Below are 26,206 nucleotides of genomic sequence, written 5' to 3' on the forward strand. Positions count from 1 at the left end.
CATGAATATTTTCTTAAATATTCCAGTTTTTCTAATTTATAAATGTAGTTTTTTGCCTATGAACAGATCCTAGAATCACTTTTTTTTAACAGAGAGTAATGGTTAGGATACAGTTTTAATGATTTGTATTTTTAATCAATAGGCAGCAGCTTTGGGGACAAATATTATTGATGAAGATGGCCTATTGAATCTGATTCGAACTATGCCAGGCAAGAAGTCCAAGTACGAAATCGCAGTTGAAGCTGAGGTTTGTATAGAATGAACTTTATTTAAGTTGGTTGACTTAACAATTTTCCTATTTCATAGAGACATTTTGTGAGTGGCCACAGGCCTGTTGCCAAAAAGATTAATTTTGCCTTCTACCACAGATGAACCTACCTTATTTCTTTCCGAGCAGCAGATTCTGCTTTAGGCTGTTTTCTTTGATGTATTTCCTTTCCTCCCTATCTCCTTCCCTCCCTTCTTTTTAATGTTTATTTAATTTGAGAGAGAGAGAGAGAGAGAGAGAGAGAGCGAGCATGTGCACCAGTGCAAGCTGTGGAGGGGCAGAGAGAAAGGGAGAGAGAGAATCCCAAGTAGGCTCGACTCTGTCAGCATGGAGCCCGACTCAGGACTTGACCCCACAAACCATGAGATCATGACCTGAGCTGAAATCAAGAGTAGGATGCTTACCTGACTGAGCCACCCAGATATCCCTTACCTTTTCTTCAAGAAATATGAGGAGAATGAGAGAAGTGTTTTACACTTAGCATATCTGCTTAACTAAACTTTACATATTTTCCATATTCTTTCAATGACTTTGTGTAAATGTTTATTGCTTTTATAAGTTCTTGAAGGGATATGTTCTAGGTATCGGCACTTTTAAGTTCATTTTCATTTAGAACTTATGAGGACTTTTCCGTTTGTGACAGAAGCTCATATAAGTTTTAGCAAAAAGGAAAAATATATTGGCTCACATAACTCAGTTATGGGCTGGCTGGCTCTGATGTCGGAACTATGGATCTGGAGACCGTACTGCTTTTAGAATTCTTTCAGTTTCTTCTCTGCTTCTGCCAGTGTTATCTTCATTCGTTTCCACTCTGTTCAGGTCTTTTCCATGTACGGGACACAAAGGTGACAGAAATCCAGGTTTATTGTCCTCAGTTCTGTCACCCAGGTGGCGAGGTTGTCTTCCCGTTTATTCCAGTTAGAACAGTCTTGGAGAATGATTTGGATTGGCCCTTCAGCCGGTGTCCCCTGATGTTAGCAACTTACATAACCAGAGAGGTTATCAGAGCCAGGAAATCAACAATGATACCATTGTGTTAACCAAGAGTGCGTGTGTTACTCAAACTTCACATTTCCCCCCAGTTGTTCTCTTTCTGTTCTAGGACCCACACTGCATTTAGTTGGGGTGTCTTCATCATCTCCGATCTGTGACATTCCTCACCCTTTCCTTGTCTTTTTTTATGGCCTTGAGACTTTTAATGAGTACTGGTTAGTTGTCTTGTGGAGTGTCTCTCTCAGTTTGGGTTTTTTGATGTCTTTTGATTAGACTGACGTTATGCCTTTTGGGCAGGAATACAGCAGAAGTCCTGTTTTGTCCTCAGTGCATCATATTAGATGGAAATGTCAATATGCCTTGTTATTGATGCTGTTAACTGTGGTTAAGGTGGTTTCTGACAGGTGTCTCCACTAGTAAAGTGACTCTTTTCCCCTTTGGAAAATATCTTGGAGAGAACTTTAATACTCTGCTAATATCCTGTTTCTCTTTAAATATTTACCTCCTACTTTCAGCATCCAGTCACTGGCAAAGAAGCACTATTTTTTTCTTTCCTTTTTTTTTTTAACCTTCACATCATAAAATTCACCCTTTTAAAATGTATGTCAGATTTTTAGTATATTCACAAGACTGTATCTAATTGTAAAATATTTTCAGTGCTCCAAAAAGAAACCCCATATCCATTTAGCCATCATTCTTCATGCCCAACCCTTGGCAACCACTATTCAATTTTTTGTTTCTATGGATTTTCTTATTCTGGACATTTTATATAAAGGGGAACATGCAACTTGTGGCCTTTTGTGTCTGGCTTCTTTCACTCAGTATGTTTTCAAGGCTCAGCAGCACTGAAGTGCATGGGTCAAGACTTTAGTCCCTTTTTTGTGTGGACATACCACATTTTGTTTATTCATTCATCAGTTGATGGCCATTTGGGGTCGTTTCTGTTTTTCAGCTGTAATAATAACATGATTATATAAATAATATATAATATATAATTACAGAAATGCTGCTGTGAATATTAGCCTACAGGTATTGGTGCAGGTGTTAACTTTTAACTGGCCAGAAAACTGGTACAAAAATTTCTTAATCTTTCCCCTTGAATATCAGACTGATTTTGAAATACTTATTATTTGCAAACCGATATGTTCTCACTTAAAAATTTGCACTGGAGTGCTTTGTGGTGTGTTTGTCGTTAATTTTTCTAAAGTTTAGAAGGTGGTGATTTCCATAATGGCAGGGTTCATGGTGAAAAACCTGACCCAGGTTGGGTAGCTCCCTTCGATATCCCGGATTGCCCTGTAAAGTACATTTAGCAGGATAGATGTTCTGTATTCTTACCAGGTTTCTTTTTTCCTCACTTTCCCAATTTTTTAGATGAAGAAAGAAAAGTCCAAATTGGAAAGAACACCCCAAAAAAATGACCAAGGAAAAAGAAAAATAAGCCCAACTAAGAATGAATCAGAATCTAAAAAAACTAGACTGACTCCCAAAAGGAACAGCTCTATAAAGTCCGCACAAAAGGAAACAAGTTCAATTTGGAGATGCCTGGATTTCGAGGAGCAGGTGGCCGGGGAGACAAATGGCGACAGCCGGGATAGGAACTTGGCTGATGCCAGCAGTGAGAACAAAGTGGAAAATCTGCTCTGGGTGGATAAGTACAAGCCCACCTCCCTCAAGACCATAATCGGACAGCAAGGTGACCAGAGCTGTGCCAACAAACTCCTACGCTGGCTCCAGAACTGGCACAAGAGTCCATCTGAAGATAAGAAACACGGTGATTTTACAGCTTCATTCATTTCTGTGTTTCTGTCACCATGTCATTGCTCAGTTGCACATATGTGAGAGCGTATACTAGTTGGTTCATTCGTCTTTCAGCAAATGTTTCTATTGAAAGTCTGCTCTGAGTCCAGGTGCTATACTAGACCCAGAGGTGCTGTTGTGAACAAATCAGTCCCCTTCGAGGAGCTCACAGTCAGTCACAGGCATATGTGAACCAGCAGTTAAGATGTATTGTGCTGAGTACTGTTACAGGGGTAAGTATAGGGTGCTAGGGGCATGGAGATGTGTGGTCAGGAACGCGGACGTGTGCTCCCATCCCTGGAGGAAGGAGATAGCTAAGCGAAGACTTGGAAACTAAAGAGGAGTTAGCCAGAGGAGGGAGAGGGGAGTGTTGGGCGGGAGAGAATACAGGTGCCAAGGTCTGAAGACACGTGAGAGCGAGGCCACGGACAGTATTAAGGAGAATCGGGGGAGAAAGGTGCAAATAAACTGCTGAGACGTACATACGGAGTCGGCAGCCTAAAAATCCCAGCAGCACATTTGCTTTTAGTAGGCCTGAGCTCTGTGTTTGTCATGGGAAGTGAACAGTCACATCTATATTTAATGCCTATGGTATCATTGAAACTGAGTTTGAGATCACAGATGTCAGTAGTGTTTTCCTGAGCTTCAGCCGCAGCCCTCAAGGATACTGTGTGAGAAACAAGAAGGCAAAATGTAGTGAGCAGCACAGTGAAGTCCCAGCGTGGTGACTGGATTATCAGTGTGCAGGGGGGTCCCTGGACATTGGCTGTTGGCAGCTTTTTCATGACAGAGAATGTAATTGTAATGATACATAGTTACATTTGACTACTTTTCTCCTTTTAAACCCACATAAAATCTACCTTAAAAAGGGATGTAGTGTTTTGTGTGCCTGGAGAAGACTGTATAAGGCTTCAGGTGACTCTGGTCTCTCTTCCCACGCCCCTGGCAGGTCTCACCATCTCTCTCGCAGTCATTGTATGTGTCTTGAGCACTCCTGATGGGTCAGGCACCCGTGAGATAAGGGGAGAAGAATGCTCTAGGGTTGAACTGTGCCGGATAGTTGCAGACACACCATCTTCAACGCATTCTTTTTGTGATCGTGTAGCTGGTTATGCGTGTTGACATTTATTGAGGCATGCCTGGCTCTGTGAGCAGCACGCTTACCCTTCCAGGATCCCTGCCAGGCACGTTACTATCGTTACCCTCGTACAGAGGAGGAAACAGGCCCAGAGGGTTAAATCACTTCTCCCGGCTGGTGAGCAGTGGAGTTAGGATTGGAACCCAGATGCTCTGCTCCTTGACCTGTGCCTTTGGAGGAAAGGAAACTCTTAAAATTATGGTTTCAGATCAGAATTTCAAAGTTCATTAGATTTAGTGTTTTATTTTAGGTGTGAGGTAGGGAGTAGAGCTTCACTAAATGCCTGGAAACTTGCTTATGGTTTGTAGAAAGTATTCTGTAAATTTAAAAGTAAACTGGAGGACTGCTCTTGACGCTAAGTTTACGCACATGATTCTTGCCATTCTCGAATTTCTTGGAGGTAATTAATAGATGTTAACCCTCTGGAACTTCTTTTTTCCAGCAGCAAAGTTTGTTAAGTTTGCTGGCAAAGATGATGGCTCTAGTTTCAAAGCGGCACTGCTCTCCGGCCCTCCAGGTGTGGGCAAGACCACCACAGCGTCTCTGGTTTGTCAGGTGAGTGTCCTGTCAGGGTGCGGTTGGAAAGCTAACCCAGAAATGGGCCTGTGTAGGAGATACATACACGTGTGTGTTAGCGTGTCTGTGGTACATGTATTTTAACCTGTATGTATTTTAACCTTATGTATATATTTTTCTAAAGTTAAACCTTTAGAATTTACTTTGGTGGGGGCACAAAAGTGGCTTAGTCAGTTAACTGTCCGACTTTGGCTCAGGTCACGATCTCATGATTCATGGGTTCAAGCCCTGTGTCGGGCTCTGTGCTGACAGATCAGAGCATGGAGCCTGCTTCAGACTCTGTGTCTCTCTTTCTCTCTGCTTCTCCCCTTCTTGCACTTTCTTTCTCTCAAAAATAAATAAACGTTAAAAAATAAAAAAAATTAAAAAAAGAATTTACTTTGATTCTGGGGATATTTGTCATTTTCATCCTTTTTAAAATATTGGTAATTATAATAATAGGTGATATTTACCTGTGTGCCAGGCAATGTGCTAAGCCCTTGGGTACATTATCTTTTAGGTAATATAAATAGGTCTCATAGACTCTGATAGAAATATCTTACCTACTCTTGTAAGAATTCTCTGTACTGAATATGTATTCTTACCATCCTCACGTGACAAAGGAAATGGGCTTACAGTGGAGGGCGGTGCCACAGCAGGAACCCAGGTGGCCCGATTCTTCACGGCTCTGGGAGCCTGCCTTACTCCTCCCTCTGTGGCTGCCGGGTCTGGACAGAGAGACTCGCGCATCAGAGCGCTGTGGGGTCCCACACGAAGTGGTGTCAGAGCGCTCTGGGGTCACACATGAAGTGGTGTCAGAGCGCTCTGGGGTCCCACACGAAGTGGTGTCAGAGCGCTCTGGGGTCCCACACGAAGTGGTGTCAGAGTGATAAAATGATGGGTATTCAACTTGCTTTAAATTTATTACTGGGTCCCAACCCTCATCCTGTAAGCTGGAGGTTTGTTTTGTCCTTCTTTTATGGACCAGAGCGTAACTGTTTCGCTGGTATAACAGTTCTATATTTTCTATTCTATTATAAACATTAAAAAAACAAAACTTTTCCCCTAGTCTCTACAATTGTGAACAGGACTCTTTTCTTTCTTTATTATTACCATTATTTTGGAAGGGTATTGAATTAAGGCATTTTATAATGTTTATGATCAATAGAATCAGTTTTGGGAAATGAGTCAGAATAACATGATTTTTCATGGCTTAGAAAGATTTTATATTGGAATGGTTTGATAATGACTGCTTTATCTTGAAGAGTCAAGAATGATTTTTCGTATCTTATTCTATATCTGATACTATAAAATCTTGGGGTGGGTATATTTAATTGTCTATAGGATTCGAAGAAACAAACTTAGTAATATTGCTTGTTCAAATATATGCTTCTAGATAGTGATTTATGAGCTGAGATTTTATTTTGTGTATGTGTATGTATGTGTATATATTATATACATAATTTCAATATTGCGAGGCATATTATAATCTCATTGTCTTTATTTAGCCATGGTTCCTTATGTCATTTTTCTATCCTCTTCATTCATTGCCTTGGTTTTTGGGGGGAGGGCTGATGATTGCATTGTGACAGTAACAGTTTCCAATATTTTGATTAGGAATTAGGATATAGCTACGTGGAACTGAATGCAAGTGACACTCGGAGTAAGAACAGTTTGAAGGAGATTGTTGCTGAATCACTGAATAATACCAGCATCATGGGCTTTTATTCAAGTATGTGGGTATTTGAACTGTTTTCTTTGGTTATGTAAGGAACACAAGTACATTTCAATGTTTAGTAACAAGTATTCAACGTAACTGTGTGCCAGGCACCCTGCTTAACTCCTGGGGCTGATGATGGGACTCTTAGACTTGTAGGACAATAGTTTCCCTTATTTCCCCTCGGGTTTTAGAGGTTTCTGAGAATGTGTTAAAGCACATGTCTAGTCTCGTTTACAGATTTTGCACATAATTTTAGAGGATTCACAGGTGAATCTTGTGAAGAAAGAGTAAGTGAATAACTGTAATACAGTGTGACGAGTGAGGTAATAGAGTAATAGAGGCCTGTAGATGAAGAAGTGATTCTGTTTGGGGCATTGAGGAAAGCCACCAGGATAAGGGTGATATGTATTCGACAGGCTTTGAAGGATGAAAGAGGATCCTTTGTGGTGGAAGAGGTCATATAGGCAAAGATAGTAGCAGAGGAGAAGAAACTGTGAAGGTGCCACTGTGTTTTAGGCTGTAGTTGGTGGTCTGGTGTGGCCAGAATTTATGGGAAAAAGAAGATGCCCAAATTATAGTCCAAATAGCGCCTATTTGGAACCAGTGGAGGATATTGCATGGTCACCTGAATTCTTGGTACTTTCGTTGGTAGAAAATCATTAAAAAGGATTTGCTCAGGAAATATCACTCTTCTACATGGCTGGTGGGAGTGTTGATTGGCAGTACCCTGGGGAATGGTCTGGCAGTATTGTACAGACCCTTCAGCCTAGAAATTCTGATTCTTGGAATTTAGCAGTTGTTATATATGCAAAATGACATACACGTAAGGGTATTCATTTAGTATGATTTATAATAGCAAAAGGTTGGGAGCGTCTTCATATTTTATCAGTAGATAATAATTATGATACATGTGTAAAGGGGGTTATTATTAAAAAGCCTTAAAAAATGAGGTGTTCTAGGGGCGCCTGGGCAGCTCAGTTAAGCATCCGACTTGATATTGGTTCAGGTTGTGATCTCGTGGTCATGAGATTGAGCCCCCTTCGGGCTTTGCGCTAAGCATGGAGTTTGCTAAGGATTTTCTCTTCTCTCTCTCTCTGCCCCTTCCCTACTGGTATGTGTGCATACTCTCTCTTAAAATAAATAAACTTTTAAAAAAATGAGGTGTTCTGTATCTACAGATAAGGAACAGATCACCAAAACATATTGGATGATAAAACCAAGATGTATATTTTTATGCACACACGTTTTTATAGGGTTACCCTAGGGGCAAAGATGGGCAGGAGAAATTTCATTGCACATGCTTGTGCCTCTTGCATTTTGTACTGTGGACCAGTATTATCGTTTGAAAGGTTTTACGTGGTTGTTATAAAGCAGCAGCCTTTGAACAATTGCTTTTTTGTCCCATTCCGTTGCTTCTCGTCATGGCTCAGGTGGAACTGCCCGTTCAGTAGGCACGAAACATGCCCTCATCATGGACGAAGTAGACGGCATGGCCGGCAACGAGGACAGGGGAGGAATTCAGGTAAGGAGCACACTGTGTTTCTAGTTTGATTTTACTGTTGATTTTTAGTTTTTTTTTTTTTTTTTTTTTTAATTTAAAGAACTAATTATGCAGTGGTATTTACAGTAATTAAAAGTGTGGTGCTGAGGAGGTTTTCAAAACCTAAAATATATAGTGTGGAGTATTTTGTTTTTTTAAATAATTATTTTTATGTTGCAAATTTGCCTTTCAGGAATTAATTGGTCTGATAAAACACACAAAAGTCCCCATTATTTGTATGTGCAATGATAGAAATCATCCCAAGATTCGTTCTTTGGTTCATTATTGTTTTGATCTTCGTTTTCAAAGACCACGAGTTGAACAGATTAAGGTACGATGATTGGAATTTTTTCACCTATCACACTATCCTTATTTTTTGGTCAGTTTTTAAAAGTACCTGATAAATATTTTAAAAATATCTGGTTATATGGGTTTAAAAAATCATTTAAGATTCCCCTTTGTAAATTTCAGGGTGCTATGATGTCTATTGCATTTAAAGAGGGTTTAAAGATCCCCCCTCCAGCTATGAATGAAATAATTTTGGGAGCCAATCAAGATATCAGACAGGTAAATTAAATATATATTATGTAACAGTTGCTGATACTTTTGCGTTAATGCCTTCAACTTTTCATGGAAGAGGAGTGGCATTGTTTTCTCACTTTGACCATGTCTTATTTCTGATTTCTTTTAGGTTTTACACAATCTGAGTATGTGGTGTGCACGAAGTAAGGCACTAACCTATGACCAGGCCAAGGCTGATTCTCATAGAGCAAAAAAGGATATCAGACTGGTAAGATAAATTTCCGTTTCTTAAATACTGTTCTCAAACTAAAGCATTTCTTCTTCTTATATTAACTTAATAGTTATTATAGTTCCTTGACACACCTGTAGAACCTATTGATATTTATAATAAGAAAGACAACTAAAAGTGTTTCCAATTCAGATGACTCTTTCCTCAAGGACTAGTATATATTGTAAATTATGAGAAATAGAAGTTTTAAACTATTCTCTTACTTTAGTAGTTATAACATGGTCTTTTCAGAGTACCTTATATATGGATTTCATGTTTTGAAATTTTGGAACTATTCAAAATAATCTGTTTCAAATGGTTTATAATTTAATACCCCCTCTGAAACTAGAAGTCTGTATCAGTTATTCTATTTCATTAGTCAGTAGTCAGAATTTATTATTACAGCCAGAGCAGTGACTAAGCAGTGTTTTTTTTTTTAAACATTTTATTAATTTTTGAGAGACAGAGACAGTTTGATCAGGGGAGGGGCAGAGAGAGAGACACACACACAGAATCTGAAGCAGGCTCCAGGCTCTGAGCCTGACACGGGGCTCAAACCCACAAACTGTGGATCATGACCTGAGCCAAAGTTAGATGTCCAACCCACTGAGCCATCCAGGCGCCCCTAAGCAGTGTTTTTAACCTCCTCTCTCCCTCTTCTGTTTTTAATCAGTAAACTTTAAGAGCAGTTCTAAATGGTTCATAGCAAAATTTAACGTACAATACAAAGACTTCCCTTATATCTCCTGTCCTCTGACTCGTACCACCTCTCCCACTGTCCACATGCCCCACCAGAGTCTACATTTGTTATGGCTGAACTTGTACTGATACATCATCATTACCCAAAGTCCATAGTTTACATTTGTGTTCCTTTGCTTTTGATGTACCTTCCGTAGGTTTTGACAAATGTATCATAGCTTGTATCCACCATTAAAGTACCACACAGAGTACTTCCACTGCCCTAAAAATACTCTGTACTCTGCCTGTTCATCTACCCCTTCCCCCACCCCCTGACAATCACGAATCTTGTTATCTCTATAGTTTCATCTTTTTCAGAATGTCATATAGTTGTAATCATACAGTTTAGTCTTACAAACAGGCTTCTTTCAACTAGTAACATGTGTCTAAGGTTTCTCCGTATCTTTTCATGACCTTATTTTTGTGCTGAATCATATTCCACTATTCCAGTGTCTGTATGTATCATGGTTTTTTCACTTTCTGAAAGACATCTGGATTGCCTCCAAACTTGTAGTTATAAATAAAGCTGCTGTAAAGATCCGTGTGCAGGTTTTTTTGTGTAGTATGTTTTTAATTAATTTGGATAAATACCAAGGAGCACAACTGCTGTTTGGTATAGTAAGGGTGTATTTACTTTTGTAAAAAGATTGCCAATCTGTCTTACACGTGACTATACCATTTTGCATTCCACTAGCAATAAATGAGAGTTCCTGTTGTTCCACATCTTTGCCAGCATTTGATGTTGTCAGTATTGTAGACATTGGCCATTTTGCGAGTTGTGTCCCTCCCTTTTTTTAGGGCCCATTTGAAGTTGCCCGGAAAGTGTTTGCAGCTGGAGAGGAGAGTGCTCATATGTCACTTATGGACAAGTCAGATCTCTTTTTTCACGATTATTCAATAGCGCCCCTCTTTGTCCAGGAGAACTACGTACATGTGAAGCCTGTAGCGGCAGGGTGAGTGTTCAGAGCCAGTGAGGGGTAGAATTCGCACCCTCCCAACACCTGGGAGAGAGGGGTCTGAAGTATGGACGGTGCTGTAATCCAGACTGGTTTATTTCTGCAGGGGTGACATGAAAAAGCATCTGATGCTTTTAAGCAGAGCAGCAGATAGCATATGTGATGGTGACCTGGTGGACCGCCAGATCCGGAGTAAGCAAAACTGGAGTCTTCTGCCCACACAGGTGAGCACAGGGCTGTCCTTAAGATGCAGACTCTGCTTTAGTTAGAACAAATCGCTTTCAGCTCCTGTAATTACTTGAAGTACCAGATAAACATTATGGCTCTTATGGCAAAAATTAAGTCTGTTATAGATTAAAACACTCTGTGGTCACTATTGTCTATTTCTTAAAGTAAAAATAGCCCTATTTTTCAGTGTTTCAAAATGTTTTTATATAAATGGACCTATAGAAATAGGAACATTAGATTCTGGTCGTAAATAAGATGTTAGTCAAAAGTTCTATTTGCTCTTTTTTACCCTCAGAATCCATTTCTTTTTTCTCATTCCTTGCTCTCCCAGATGGTTGCTAAGTAGCTCCTATGTACAGTAGTATAGCCAGGGCAGGTCAGCAGCCACTTTACTGATATGTGAATTTTTTAAATGTTTATTTATTTTTGAAAGAGTGCAAGCCGGGGAGGGACAGCGACAGAGGGGAACAGAGGGTCCCAGGTGGGCTCTGCACTGACAGCAGCGAGCCCGATGCGGGGCTCAAGCTCATGAACCATGAGACCATGACCTGAGCTGAAGTTGGATGCTCAACTGACTGAGCCACCCAGGGGCCCCTGATATGTGAATTTTCTCTGATTTTCTTCTTCATTGCTGATGAGGCAGCTTTATATTCAGTATGTTATCTAGGTTGGTAGCTTCTACTCAAATGAGAATTTTGCAAACTGTCATAATTAAGAGTGTTATTCTTGAGCTTTGCATATTTGTGCTGTATTATTGGCTTGAGTAATAATAATCAATAGACTTCTGGCAGGCCTACTCTTCTCTTAATTCAACCTATACATTGTCTGAAAACAATAATAAAACAATATTCATTCTGGATATAAAGAATCCCTTCTCTTATGTTTTAGAAGTGTTCATTTTTTTTTAAAGTTCATTTATTTTGAGACAGCATGAGGAGAGGAAGGGGCAGAGAGAGAGAGGGAGTGAGGGAGGGAGGGAAAACACAAGCAGGCTCCACACTGACACAGACTCCATCTCATGAACTGTGAGTTCATGACCTCAGCTGAAATCAAGGGTCAGACACTTCACTGACTGAGCCACCCAGGTGCCCCCAGTGTTGATTTTTTAAATAAATAATTGTACCTTTAAGATTTTATCCTCAAGAAATAATTTTAAACAGAGGAAAAGCTAAATGTACAAAAATATTAGTTTTGATAGTGTAAGAAATTGGAGAAAACCTCCGTGTTCAGCAATAGGAGAATGATTAATTATGGTAAATACTCTTGATGGAACATTATGTAGTCCTTAAAATTATTTATAAAGATGATCTAATATGAAAATATGCTTATGAGAGAATATTACTAGAATAAAGCAGGATACAAAATTTATGTATAATTCCGACTTTAAAAAGTATGAGTCCTGGATCTAGAAGATGTTCAAGGATACCTTTTAAAATCACTCTATTCAGTTTTCCATGTTTTGATCCACCTGTGCTGTCAGTAGTTTATGTTAAGGATAATCCTATTCCTCTTAACGTCTTTTCTGTGACATTGACACGATGAAGTAACTGGTACGTTGGCACCAGTTGGTTGAAAAGCCTGAACTGGCAAGATGGTCTCTCTGAGGACCGTAACATGTTTTGGACCAATCTGTTGTTCTCTCTGGGAGAAGTTTGCTATCCGGACAGATGAGAGTCAGAGGGGAAGCGTGTGACACCCGGGAACTAGGTCCCAGGACAGTGTTGCTTCATTTGCCAGAGGCTCCTTGGAAGCCGGCCGCTGTGTAGGAAGCTTTGTACTGAGTTCAAATTGTGGACAGTGGTGTATTTTCCTTTCAGGCCATTTATGCCAGTGTTCTTCCTGGAGAGTTAATGAGGGGGTACATGACCCAGTTTCCTGCCTTCCCCAGCTGGTTGGGGAAACACTCGTCTGCCGGCAAACACGATCGCGTTGTACAGGACCTCGCCCTGCACATGGGTCTCAGGTGAGTGCTGCTGCTCCGTGTCTCCATGATCACCCTGTTTTATCAGTGTAGCGTGTTTAGCCTTTAATGAGGATAACATGAGCCAAAGACACGGGTTTTAGTTTATTTTACTCCAGCTAGATAAATGATCCTGGATAAGTTCCTTATATTTTATGGGCCCAGGTTTTGTTATCTGTAATCAGTATAACAGTTGTTTTATCACTTACAAAGATACTTTGGAATTTAAACCCAGATGTGCCATAACTTTAAGATAAAATTTAAAGCTTTGTAAATCTAAGGTAGTGCTACTATTTAGTACTGTGACTGCCTATTACTAGTGGGCATACATAATATCTCAGCTTTCAAATAATTTAATAGGAAAAAGGGGACTGTTTAAGTAAATGAACTAGTTTTTACCTACCCTCGTAGTAATCTGACCTGGTCATTTAGGAGAGGGGACACAGTTTAGCATGGAGCAACAGGAGCCACACATGCAGATGACTGAAAACCAAAACCAGTGTGTTTGGAGAAGTTTAATGAAGTTCTGAAGTTCAAAAATTCTTGTTTTAAAGTTTAGAAACATGGAAAATGTGCAGGCACAGAAATATTAAGTGAACCTTAGGAATTCATTTGTAACCATGAAGAACCACTTGAGCAGTCTTCTCTTTCTAATCTCTGGAGGGAATATTAACATTGGTCCACTTTTTGTTGCAAGTTTATTTTGAGAGAGGGGGAGGGAGAGAACAGGAACAGGGGAGGGGCAGAGGGAGAGAGGGAATCCCAAGCGGTCGCTGCACTGTCAGCACAGAGGACTTGAACTCATGAACTGTAAGATCAGGACCTGAGCCGAAATCAGATTGGGATGCCTAATTGAGCCACCCGGGTGCCCCCATATTGGTCCATTCTTAACTTTTGTTTGAAGTTGAGCTGAAATAGTTCCTTTCTTCTATTTTTGTAAAATTCTTTGTTCCCTCTTTCTAGCCTTGGCATGGGTCCTTTTTTTTTTTTTTTTTTTTTTTGGGCCACTCTTAGTTTCCTATTTTTCTTGTAACAAATTACCAAAACTTAATGGTTTAAAATAATACAAATTTATGCCTACCTTAAGATGGGAAATTTGTCAGGGCACCTTGGTGGCTCAGTAGATTGAGCATCCAACTCTTGATTTTGGCTCAGGGTCAGAGTGTCGGGCTCTGCACTGGCAGTGGGGCCTGCTTGGGATTCTGTCTCTCCTCCGCCCCATTCTGTCCCTCCCCTGCTCTCGCTCTCTCTCAAAAATAAACAAACATTAAAAAAAAAAGATGGGAGTTTGTCCTCAATTATCTGGGCAAGCCCAGTGTATTTACAAGCATCTTTACAAAAAGAAAATGAAGCAGTATCAAGTCAGAGAGAAAAGACATTTTTAAGATGATACGTTGCTGGCTTTGAAGATGGGAAGAGGGACATGAGCCAAGGGATGTCAGCGGCCTCGAGAAACTGGAGAGGGCTGCTTTCCCCACGGCTCTTCCCATTGGTCAAGTAAGGGGCCAGCTCTCAGCTCTTTTCCTACTCCCTGCCCTGCACAGGTGATGCGTCCCTGTGCCCCGGGGTGTCTTTGATGCTCTCACCATGTTCATGTAGATTGTGAGCACTGGACTTCCATTTTGTTTTGTGGCTGTGCTTTTTGTATGTCTTTCCCCTCCACCCACTAGACCGAAGATTTCTCGGGGTAGGAACTGAAATCTACCCATACAGCAGATAAAGTTGCTCATTAAATGTTTCTTAATCATATTCAGGACATTGGCGTCATCAAAGACATCTGTAGTGCATTTCACAATTTCTAAAGCAAATTAAAGCCTTTCTATTTACCCTAAGTCATTGAACTTTTATAAATCTCAGTTTCACTTAATAAAATTGCACTTCCATTTTTAATTAGTTCTTATTGGGGTTATAGATGCCTCTTAGAATCTGAAAGCTCTTTGATCTTTATTACCCACAAATGCACTAATGTACAAATAATGTTAGGAGAATTACAGACTTCTGAGGTTATGAACCCTTGATTTAGGAACATTAGATAAAACCTTTAGACTTTTTTGGAGTTATTTTTGTGACTGCCAGTTGAAGGTAACACTACTGTAACAAATGTAAGAAAATACTTTTGGAAAAGTTTTAATGATTTTCTTAGGCACTGGCCTTATCAGCCCATATTTGTCTTCTACCGAGTGTGCTTGGTTATGGAAGATTGAGTCTAGAGAAAATGGGTGAGTTTTGGGGGCGCTTAGGTGGCTTGGTTGGTTGAGCATCCAACTCTTGATTTTGGCTCAGGTCATGATTTCATGGTTTGTGATGCTGGAAGCACAGAGCCAGCTTGGGATTCTCTTTCTTTGCCCCCTCCCTTTCTCTCAAAATAAATAAATAAAATAAACTTAAAAAGATGGTTTTTGGGATTCTTTGCCTAGGTAGTAAGACAGTTGTAGGACAAGGTTCTAGATTTCTGATCAAGAGAACTACGTGGGTTCTTGTGATTCAGACTCAGTTACCTGAAAACAAAAGCAGGACCCATTAGTAATTTTTAAATTTTTATGGGTTTTGGAGCCCAATAACTTTTGAGGTTTCTTGTTTGAAGTATGCATAGATATGATTCCTGGTTTGATGATGGAGGCAGCTGGGTTGGAAAGATTTAGATTGGTGACATTTTGTTTTGCTCAGCTATTTTCTGTCTTTGAGTGACAGTATTTGAGAGAGAGAAACTGTTATTTCATGATAACATTGTAGTTCTCAGCAAATCAGAGACTTTCTCCTGAAGCCTTCCCCTTACCAGTGTGGACCACCTTGTGATTCTACAGGGATACTTTTTGCAGTTTTCTTAGTTGGGGAAAACCTTGTTCTAGAACTAAGGATTTCAGAGGAATAGTACAGTACGAGGAAATACAAGGGAAACATTCCTATGTATTCTTGCATGTTATAATCAGAGATCAAAAGGTGCTATAGACCCTTATGTAGGAAGTAACAGTGGCATTTGGTAGGAAATCTCACTGCCTTTTACTGGTGCATTTAATATTTGGAACTGGGAATGAGTAATGTTTGGCTGTAATAAGTATGAGCACATAGTAGTGTTGTTGTCTAGGCCTTAAAAGTAGGTCAGAAGTAGAATCTACATTTGTTTTTCATTCACTGATTCAGATAAGTAGTAAATTCCCTTTGAGCACCCTGATGGTGGAGTGCTAGGCTTTTCCTGAACTGGCTGTTAAATAGTAGACATTACATTGGGCACTTTTTTTTAATGTTTATTTATTTTTGAGACAGAGCAGAGCCTGAGCGGGGGAAGGGCAGAGAAACACAGAATCCAAAACAGGCTCCAGGCTCTGAGCTGTCAGCACAGAGCCCAACGTAGGGCTGAAACCCACGAACTGTGAGATCATGACCTGAGCCGAAGTTGGACACTTAGCTGACTGAGCCACCCCGGCGCCTCACATTGGACATTTTTAAAAATGGATTGAACTCCAGCACCTAATGACTTGAGTTGGTGGTGGTTTGCCATTGACTGTAGGTGTCTCTTTTGTTTTGGTTTAAGAACTTACTCCAGCAAAAGGACTGTAAACATGGATTATCTGTCACATATAAGGGATGCACTTGTACAGCCCTTGATCTCCCAAGGGGTAGAAGGAGTACAGGACGTTATTGCTCTTATGGACACATACTACTTGATGAAAGAAGACTTTGAGAATATCATGGAAATTAGCAGCTGGGGAGGCAAACCTAGTCTCTTCTCCAAGCTGGATCCCAAGGTAATTGTGTAATCTGCTCATTCTCCATTACTTTGTGGTTACCAGGCTTATACTAGGACTATTTCAGAGATATTGTAGGTACTTTAAGAAGGTTTAATTTTTTTCTCCTTAAATGTCTTTTGCTTCTTATGGCTTATGCTTTCCAAAGATACTATTTGAGTGCATTATTAATAATGGACTTCTGGATTTGACCTTGAAGTTTGCAGTTTTGTCTTTGCCTTCTGCTGAGTGTAAAAGACAGACATGAAATCTGAGAGGCAAATATAAATGTATTCCTTATAAGGGAGGGTGGATGAGCCTGGGGAAATAGTAAGTGGTGGTAGTACATTATGAAAAGAAAGAAATGTTATTGACTGAGGATTTTTATACTTTTTCTCAGTCTGCCTAATGTATGAATTTAGTATTTATCATAGTTGGACAATTTGTCATGTAATAATGTATTCCCCACCCACTTTTTTTTTTTGGTATAATGAGCATGAAAAAACCAAAGTGACAAAGTTATGCTCTTGTGCCTGTTTCTTGGTGCCATTTTAGCAGTCATATTCCATGTGGGTTGCCTTTTCCAGAATTTTGATCAGATTTTATGGTTATGAGTTAATTCTCACAAGAGATCTCCATTGTTAGAATTCAAGGAGTAATTCTACAGTTATGTTTAGAAGCTTCCAAGTTAAGACTTTTCAAGTTACCTAGTATTTTGAAGTAACCACTGTCATTATGGTAAATTTATGTATTCTGTGGTAAAGGCCAACTTTAACTTGTACTTTATTGTAAGTCTTTTTTGATTTATTGATTCACTGTGCTTCTTACTTTGTAGAACTGTGGAATGCACTTCATGAATAGGCAAAAATGTTAAAAGTTCTTCTTTTCCTCTTTTTTTTTTTACCTTCTTAATGTTCCCAAATACTGGTTCTTATTTTTTTGAGTTATAGACTCTATTAAGAATGGCATGAAAAATATAGGACTTCTATAGAAAAATGTATATACATACACTTATGTGAGCTTGCATATTTTGCAGAATACTTCAGGGGTCTTGCAGGGTCTTGCAAAACTGTTTAAAAGGATTGTTGGGCACTTAGATTTTTAACCAGCTCCTTTTATTCCTTTCCTGTAGGTGAAAGCAGCCTTCACAAGAACTTATAACAAGGAAGTCCACCTTACTCCGTATTCACTTCAGGCAGTGAAGACACCCAGACACAGCACAGGCCCGGCACTGGATTCTGAATACAGTGAAGAGTTAAATGAAGATGACTCTCAATCTGATGAGAAAGACCAAGATTCTGTGGAAACTGATGCAATGATCAAGGTAATTTTTTAAGCTACAGACAGGAAATGCCATGATAGTCCACTTAGTGGTTTATTTTTCTTGTGTATAACCTGCCTTCTGAAATTATTCATGGCCTATTTAAGTTTTTGTATTCATCACATTGAGTGAGGGCAGAGAAGATACATTGATTTTATTCTTATAAACAGTCAGCTGCTTATAATTGTGGAAGAGCCAGATAGCAAGAAAATAGGCCATCCTATTGATCATCATGCTCTGTTAGAAAAAACACCATTTTTACTTGGCCATTGGTGTGTGTTTTTCCCTACACATGGATTTTTACAGTTTAATCAAGAAAAACATTTTCAATGAAACCATTTTTCCCTTCTGTTTTTTTGTGTTTTACAATAGCCATTGAACTGCCTATAGAAGTTTCCTCAGGATAAAACATCCTTGTATTGTGCTACAAAAGATTAAAGTCATTCATGGCATCAGCCCACTGTTTACCATTGGCTAAGGCAAAGGAATATAGTCTTTGTTCTTTGCTGTCCTTAGTGTGGGTCATTTTTGTCCCTCATTTCTGTTTTGTGTCTGCAGGGGTAGGAAGGTAGCCTTCTCCAGTGTAGTTCTCTAGTCTTGTGTAGACACGAGAGGTTGTCTCCCTCTCTCCCACTCTCAAAGTGAACGTGTTTAAATCCCTAATCTGAAACCAAAAGAAAAGGAACTTTTTCATTAAAATGTTATCCTATGTGTATCTCCTGCTCATTTTGTCTTTCCTAAATATACCTATGTGCCAAATCCAAGAAATTACATGCCTGGGTAACATATCTTAGTTCTAGATTCTAAATAGCATTTTGGTAGTTGAGGGCTTCAGCTAGCCCAGTTACTGCTTGGAAGTAAGCTCATCAGGGGTAGCAGTATTGAAGATGTTTACAACCTTTCTTCTTACTAAGTTGCAGGTAAAGATTTGCTCTATTGTAGAAATTAACTTATTTCATTTCCTAATGAATACAGCTATTAACTGTTTTGTGCATTCTTCCCTCCCAACAGAAAAAGACAAAATCTTCAAAGCCTTCAAAATCAGAAAAAGATAAGGAGTCCAGAAAAGGAAAAGGAAAAAATTCAAAGAAATGAAACTTTTTCACTACTGACAGCCACTTTTTACTCACCCTGTTGACCAGTCTAGCTTGACTAGAGAATGCCTTGTTTTTTGCAAAGGAACCATATTTTAGCATAATGGGGCAACTTGGTGGTCCCGTTACAAATAAATGGCGGTACCGCTAGAGGGATGTAACCGTAGGCTAACATTCACCTCTTATAGAGGCTGCTGGGACTGCATGGCTCCTCCACCGTCCCGTCAACTACGCGTGGGCTTTGGAGTCAGATCTTAGTTAACAGTAATATGCCTGGAAACCCTGGGACTAAGGCGACTTTGTAGGCTTAAGAATTTATCCTAATGGCCTTCATAGGACCAAACTGAGTTTTTTTAAAAAGGTAGTTACTATTATGTGGTGAAAATTTGTAAATAAATCATTAATACAAAACAGTCACCACGTAGAACTGGGTATTCTTTGTACATTGTCAAATATCTTACAAAATATAAATGAGGAATAAAAATGTTCCAGCTGAGACATGTACAAATTCTTAAGAATGTCATTGTGTACAGTAAAACAGTATGTTGGTATATTACTTTATTTAGTTTGCAAACAGTTGGGTAAGAAGCCAACTATATTTCTCACTAACCAGCTGTATAAAACAGAACTTTGGCAATTAATTCCCAACTTGATCACCTCTGTAAGTGCTATCTCTCTGCGAACAGCATGTCATGGAGAGGCGTGTTTGGTATTGCTGGAGGAAACGGTGGGCTGCAAAAGGACTGCCACATTTTATCCCTCCAGAGGCTCAACTCATCAGGCTCAAGCCAGGAGGGTCTGTCTTGTTCTGGCTTGGGAGAAAATGAACCCTGGCTTTTGTTTACTTTGTCTCTGGGAGATCTGGTTTCTGCGCTGTGACACATTCCACAGACTGTACTAGAAGTTTAGATTGTGCCCGTAACTGTACTTGTTGAGGGGCTCTGAGCCTGGGAACTAGCCTGGAATTTAGTTGTCTAGCCATTTAAAAACTTTGTCAGTAAATGCTCAGAGGTATGTGCTAGGAGGATCGTAAAATTAGGATACTGTTTCCTCCCTTTAAGTCGTTGATAGTCTTGTTTGGGAGGTGAGACAAAGTTCCTGTGTATTTAGGAGAGTGAAAAATGTTTTTCACATAGACTAATAAGTTCATTATGGGAATGAAACATTGCCTTAAGCTTTGACCCTCTCTTTGTTAAAGCCCAGCTTGGAATTTCCGCTTCAGTGAAGATATCCTCGATTGGCAGCTGCCCCACCTTACCTGTGGGGTGGGCATGGCTTTCTCACGCATGTTCTTCCATTTCTTCCCCTTTTTATCTGCCTACTTTTTCTTTCCTCCTCAAGAAAGGGAGTGTATTCTCCTTGCAGTCAGAAAAATGAATAGTGTCCTTCACTTGTTTCTGATGATTTTGTTATTCTAAATGTTCTGTGATTAGCGTAATCAGTGTATGACTTTTTTTTAGAATCAGAGATTGTAAATATGCTCTAAAGTATGAGGATGGCGACATGGATCTGCCGGAGCTACTTGGTGGCACACACGTCTTTGCAGCAAACTGCGTACTTCTTTTGAGATCCTATGAGGCTTGGCCCTTTGGAAGCCATGACGAACTACTGTGCTTTATCCTTCATCCTGTTAAGTTTTGGCAGTCCATTATTCGCAGTGGCAGTATTTGACCTCTTGAAGTTATTAATAAGGAGCAGTGATTTATGTACTATGAGTAGAGTCATCCTAAATAAGTTCTGGTGTAATTATGCTTATTAGTGAATATGTAAGGCTCATAACTCCCCAGATACAATGTGCTTTACTTTCACAGATCCCAAGTGCCTCTGCCTCTTATTCTAACTTTACAACATCCCTCCAATGATAATGGGAAAACAAAGGGATGATAGATGGATTTAATGATAATGATTTGTATTGTATCACTTAGTAAAGCGTTGACTTGACTTGGCCTATTCTCTAGCCAGCCTTTGTGGGAGGAAGAACAGATCATAATGTTGGAAGCGCCATGCATGTGGATACTTGGATGCAATGACACATTACTGGCAATTTGAGGTCAACCACAGGCTCGTAGTTGTCACTGGGTACCTTTGTAATGCTCAGGATGCTTGTGACTGTAATTCATAGTGAGGCTACATGACTTATTTTTGCCAGCTACTCAGACTTTAGTGACATTGACCTTGGGTGGCAAGGAAGGATATACTGTTGTAGAAAAATATGGGGTGTGTGTGATAACAGGGAAGATTCTGAATAATGTGTCTTCAGGAGAAGTCAAATGATTTAATTATGTGAAAGGAATTCCACAGTACACTATGCAGTATAACGACTCAGGAGATAAAAGCTTATGGTTTATAGCTTCAGTCCTTCAAATTGGTGTTTTTATTCTAAGAAAGACTCATTCTGCTAACTAGGCTTGATTTTGTTAAACTTCTCATTTCAAACTTTTAACTGTTAATATCTTTGCTGCTCATACTTCATGACAGCTGCAAAGCTGTCTTCCTTTTCTCCCTTAAATACAGGAAAACATTACAAATATCTAGTCAACAATTTTATTTTAAAGGCAATATTTCAAAATATAAAAGTTATTTAAAAAGTTGAATATTTACAGTTATGTCATAGGTTACTATTAACAGTGCAGAGCATAGAATATATAAGACTTTGAAGAGGAACTAAACAAAGTATAATAAGCATCAAGGTTATATGTCACTGTTTTGCCACTCTACAATGACAGTTGTACAATATCTGTGACCTGGAGAATCTTTCTTTTTTCTGTATCCAGCAACCACACAGCCTCCTGTGGAAAAATGCTATCTTTTCAGGAACATTATATCTAGAAAAGATTAAAAAAAAAAAAACCATGTTTTTAGAAGCATTTCAAGTAACTGCAGTACATAGTAATAAAGCTATACCAAAGAAGTTTTTGCTCATTTCTGGAGTGTGGAGCAAGGTGACCAATTCAAGTTAGCATCCTCTGGTCTATAATCAGTATTGAGTTTAAATCTTGACCTTGACTAAAATTGTACAGACAAGCTGTTGAACTATTATTATAAAGTGAGGGTGCTAATAATAGCCACTTTACTCAGAAGAATGGGAAAATGCAACATAAGTGCTCAGCAATCTGTGCAGACTTTTCTGAAATGAAATAGTTGTTAATGGTTCCTTGTCTAAAAGGAGCCCATGAATATTTGCTTCAACCTTATAGTGACCTTTTCAAAAGATGGTGCACAGTCATAACTTACTAAAGCATATCTGCAAGTATTTATGAACCATGGTCTAATAAGACTCTGCTTTAATGCTGGGATAGTGTCTGGAGAGAGTCTACACAGGTTATTAAAAATAACAGCAATGTCCTACTTTGGCAGAATTGCAGATTATCTTCTGGCAGATAATAGTTACAAACCTGGGACAGACTATTCAAAGGCATTGGAGAGCAACTAAAGGCTGGCAGAAATTGGAAAGGTGCCAACTCTTGAAAAAAGAGAAGTCTACTGGGTAAAATTCATCTTTATATGCCTTTGCACCTGAGGTTAAGTCCATGAGAGGAAAATAAAGTCATAGTCTTACTAGCTTGTAGAGTTCGAGAACAGAGTTTCGGCTTGCCAGAATTTCTGAAATGTGGGGGAAAATACCCTGAAAAGAACATTGCCCCCAAATCTGCTTATAAACACCATGTAAACCCTTGAACTTCACAGGCTTGGAAGAGACTCTCTAATGCTGGACTGAAAGCACAGTTCCATGTTGTGGGGAATGCCATGTGTCAGAAAATGGAGGGCTACTTCTAGGATCTGAGGGCCTCAGTACTCTTAATGGTAAAGAATGGAATTCACCAACAAACAGACTGGACAAAGGCACTGAGCCTTATGTGAGATCACAGTCCAACGAGTTACAGCCTTGTGAGACCCTGAACAGAAGACTCTGCTAAGTCATGCCTATCCTGCTGACGCACAGAAATTATAAGATAGGTTCTTGTTCAAGATGGCAATGTAGGAAGAACCTCAACTACCTCTTCCCAGACACAGTGAATGTATAGCTACATATGGAACAAGTCCTCTGAAAGAATCGAGTCCTACACATCACATGAACAAGAAAAAATCCACATCAAACTGGGTAGGAGAGGGTGAGGAAACCTTGACATTAAACCTCATCCCTAGCATGACAACACACAACCAGGATGCAACTCACAGGTCCCAGCTTTTCCCTGAGAAGTGAAGGGAACCAACCCTATGTTTGGTACCCTCACTTTTAAGACTTCCGTACTAGAGATGGGCCTCCAAAACTTGTAGCGTTAAAGGGCAATGAGACTTGTATCCATGAGACCTACAAGGACATGGCAAACTAGGACAGCCCAAAATAAGATCACATGGACCCATTGTGGCTACTACCCCCAGGGCCCAGCACAGAGGCAGCAGAGTGAAAAGCACTCACTCTGCTATCTTAAAAGCTTTGGCCCAAGGAACAGGCTTCTAATTTAACACATACTTAAGGGCCAACTGCAACACTCTCCAGGGGCTAGCATCTAGGTGCTGAGTGAGATTCCTCACGTTGGGATACTGACAGGTCTTCGCACACCCTCTACTGGGAGCCGCTAAAAACAAAGAAGATAGAGCCAGGGCAGTGTTGAACAGTTAGGTTCATTTCCTACATGAGTCCACTCCTTCAAGACTGGGAGAAGTGGCTGTTTTAGCTAATCCATGGAAACCACACAGAATCCATGAAAATGAAGAAACAGGAATATGTTCCAAGCAAAGAGATAAAACCTCAGAAAAAGATCTTAATGGAGATTAAACAAAATCTCCATTTTTTAAAGTGATTTACATGATAGTTTACAATAATGGTCATAAAAAGAACTCATGAACAAAGTGAAAAAAGTAGCAAACAAATCACAGACTTGAAGAATATATAGTTATTGAACTGGAAAATACAATAGAAAGTTTAATAACAGACTAAATGAACAGAAAAGCTCAGTGAACTTGAGGACAGGTCAATAAAACTCCTCTAATTATAGCTTAGCTTAAGGGATTTATATAATAACATGAAGCCAACCAATATTCACATTATAAGGGTCCTAAAAGAGAAGGAAAGAGTGAAAATTTCCCTAACTTGGGAGAAAGAAACACATCCAGATCTAGGAAACCCAGAGCTTTAAACAAGATGAACCCAAAAGACCCACACTAAGACATAATGTAATTAAATTGCCAAAAGCTAAAGGAGAGAAACAACTTGTTACATTAAAAGGGGACCCTATAAGACCATCGGCAAATTTTTAGTAGAAACTTTTGCAGACTAGGAGACAGTGGCATAATATATTCAAACTGCTGGAAGAAAACAATGCCAACCAAGAATACTCTACCTGGCAATATTGTCCTCCAGAATTGAAAGACTGTTTTCCAGATAAGGAAAAACTAAAGGAGTTCATCACCACGAGCCTACCCTTATAAGAAAGGTTAATAAAGGGGCTTCTTTAGGCTGAAAGTGCTTTTTTTTTTTCCAAAGCTTATTCATTTATTGTGTGTGTGTGTGTGTGTGTGTGTGTGTGTGTGTGAGTGAGAGAGAGAGAGAATGAATGAATGAATGAATGAATGAATGAATGAATGAATATATCCCAAGCAGGCTCCACACTATCAGTGCAGAGATTGATTTGAGGCTTGAACCCACGAACTATGAGATCAGGACTTGAGCTGAAATTCAGTTGGACACCTGAGCCATCCAGGCACCCTGAAAGTGTTGATTAATAAGAGGAAAGTACATGAAAATATAAATCTGAATACTTAAAGCTTAATATGTAAATTAAGAATAATCCTATGTGGGAGGAGTTAAAATGTAGAGCTTTAAAATGTGTTTGAACTTGTTATAAGCTTCAAATATACTGTTAGGTTTTATATAAGCCGCATGGTATCCACCAAACAAAAGTCTGTATTAGATACACAAAAGATAAAAAGAATCTAAGCATACCACTATAGAAAATCATTAAATCACAAAGAGCAGGAGAAGGAACAGCCAGAAAACAATAAAAATGTTAGTACATCCATATCTGTCAATACATTAAATGTAAATTGGCTAAATTCTCTGATCAAAAGAGTGACTGAATGGATTAAATAAATAATATCCATCTATCCTACTGCTAACAAGGGACTCAGTTTTAAGGGCAGATGCAGACTGAAAGTGAAGGAATGGAAAAAGCTATCCGAGGCTAATGGAATCCAAAAGAAAACTGGAATAACTTAGACAATACATTTTAAAACAAAGACTGTCATAAGAGACAAAGAAGGTCATTATATCGTGATAAAAAGGCCAACACAAATGTGGATATAAAACTTGTAGGTATGCGCCTAACAAAAGAACATCTAAAGATACAAAGCAAGAGGCACCTGGGTGGCTCAGATAGCATCTGACTCTTGATATTGGCTTGGGTCATGCTCTCACAATTTGGGAGTTTGAGTTCTGTGTTGGGCTCTGATGACAGCAAGGAGCCTGCTTGGGATTCTCTGTCTCCCTTTCACTCTGCCCGTCCCCTGCTCCTGGTCTCTCTGTATCAAAAATAAGTGAATAGATGTTTAAAAAAAAAGGAATAAGGGTGCCTGGGTGACTCAGTTAAGCAGCTGATTCTTTTTATTGGCTCATGTCATGATCTCACGGTATGTGGTATCAAGCCCCGCATCTTGATATGGGGGAGCACAGAGCCTGCTTAGGATTCTCTATTCCTCCCCTATGTGCTCACTCTCAAAAGAAACATTAAAGAATTAAAAAACATAAAGATCTAAAGCAAATATTCACAGATCTAAACAGAACTAGCAATATAGTAAGAGTAGGGGACTTCATCCCCTGGCTAGATCATCCAGACAGAAAATCATTAAGTAAACATTGCTCCTAACAGATCTTTACAGAACATTCCCTCCAACCAGAATAGATATATTTTTTTTAATGTTTATTTTTGACACACACACACGCACACACAATGTGGGTGAGGGGCAGAGAGAGAGCAAGAGTAGGGAGACAGGATTCAAAGCACCCTTTGCACTGACAGCAGAGAGCCCCATGTGGGGCTCAAACTCCTGAACTGTGAGATCACGACCTGAGCTGAACTCAGACACTCAACTGACTGAGCTACCCAGGCGCCCCTGAATAGACATTCTTAAGCACACATGAAACATTCTCCAGGAATGATCATAGGTTAGGCCACAAAAACAAGTCAATAAAATGACTGACATCATGTCAAGCATTTTTTTCTAACCACAATGGTATGGAACTGGAAGTCATAAGGAAAAAAAACCCTGGAAAATTAAAAAATGTGGAGATTCGACAACATGCTGTGGAACAACCCGTGGGTCATGGAAGAAAAAAAAAAAAAACTTGGATACAAACTAAACGAGAAAGATAAGATGCCA

The 26,206-nt window shown here is 39.4% G+C and overlaps 2 protein-coding genes across 5 annotated transcripts in view; one reads left to right on the forward strand and one right to left on the reverse strand.

The window, feature by feature from the left end:
• Positions 1-24,288, forward strand: part of RFC1 (replication factor C subunit 1) — an 83,414-nt gene extending 59,126 nt beyond the window's left edge. For 3 of the 4 annotated variants that reach the window (XM_029947267.1, XM_029947245.1, XM_029947260.1), the window contains 14 exons: positions 143-247; positions 2,636-3,035; positions 4,642-4,754; positions 6,372-6,486; positions 7,905-7,996; positions 8,208-8,345; positions 8,486-8,581; positions 8,706-8,804; positions 10,341-10,495; positions 10,605-10,722; positions 12,544-12,689; positions 16,219-16,432; positions 17,544-17,735; positions 18,744-24,288. In XM_029947267.1, coding sequence (XP_029803127.1) covers positions 143-247; positions 2,636-3,035; positions 4,642-4,754; positions 6,372-6,486; positions 7,905-7,996; positions 8,208-8,345; positions 8,486-8,581; positions 8,706-8,804; positions 10,341-10,495; positions 10,605-10,722; positions 12,544-12,689; positions 16,219-16,432; positions 17,544-17,735; positions 18,744-18,827 — 2,067 coding nt within the window. In that variant the 3' untranslated portion in view covers positions 18,828-24,288. The remainder of the gene's footprint in view (positions 1-142; positions 248-2,635; positions 3,036-4,641; positions 4,755-6,371; positions 6,487-7,904; positions 7,997-8,207; positions 8,346-8,485; positions 8,582-8,705; positions 8,805-10,340; positions 10,496-10,604; positions 10,723-12,543; positions 12,690-16,218; positions 16,433-17,543; positions 17,736-18,743) is intronic. The other variant, XM_029947252.1, reaches the window with a different exon arrangement.
• The window catches only part of WDR19 (WD repeat domain 19), a 101,355-nt gene continuing 96,503 nt past the window's right edge, over positions 21,355-26,206 (reverse strand). The window contains exon 37 of the mRNA XM_029947232.1: positions 21,355-21,651. The gene's annotated coding sequence lies outside the window, so the exon portion shown is untranslated. The remainder of the gene's footprint in view (positions 21,652-26,206) is intronic.

The sequence above is a fragment of the Suricata suricatta genome, chromosome 1, assembly GCF_006229205.1.
Source record: "Suricata suricatta isolate VVHF042 chromosome 1, meerkat_22Aug2017_6uvM2_HiC, whole genome shotgun sequence".
Taxonomy (NCBI): Eukaryota; Metazoa; Chordata; class Mammalia; order Carnivora; family Herpestidae; genus Suricata; species Suricata suricatta.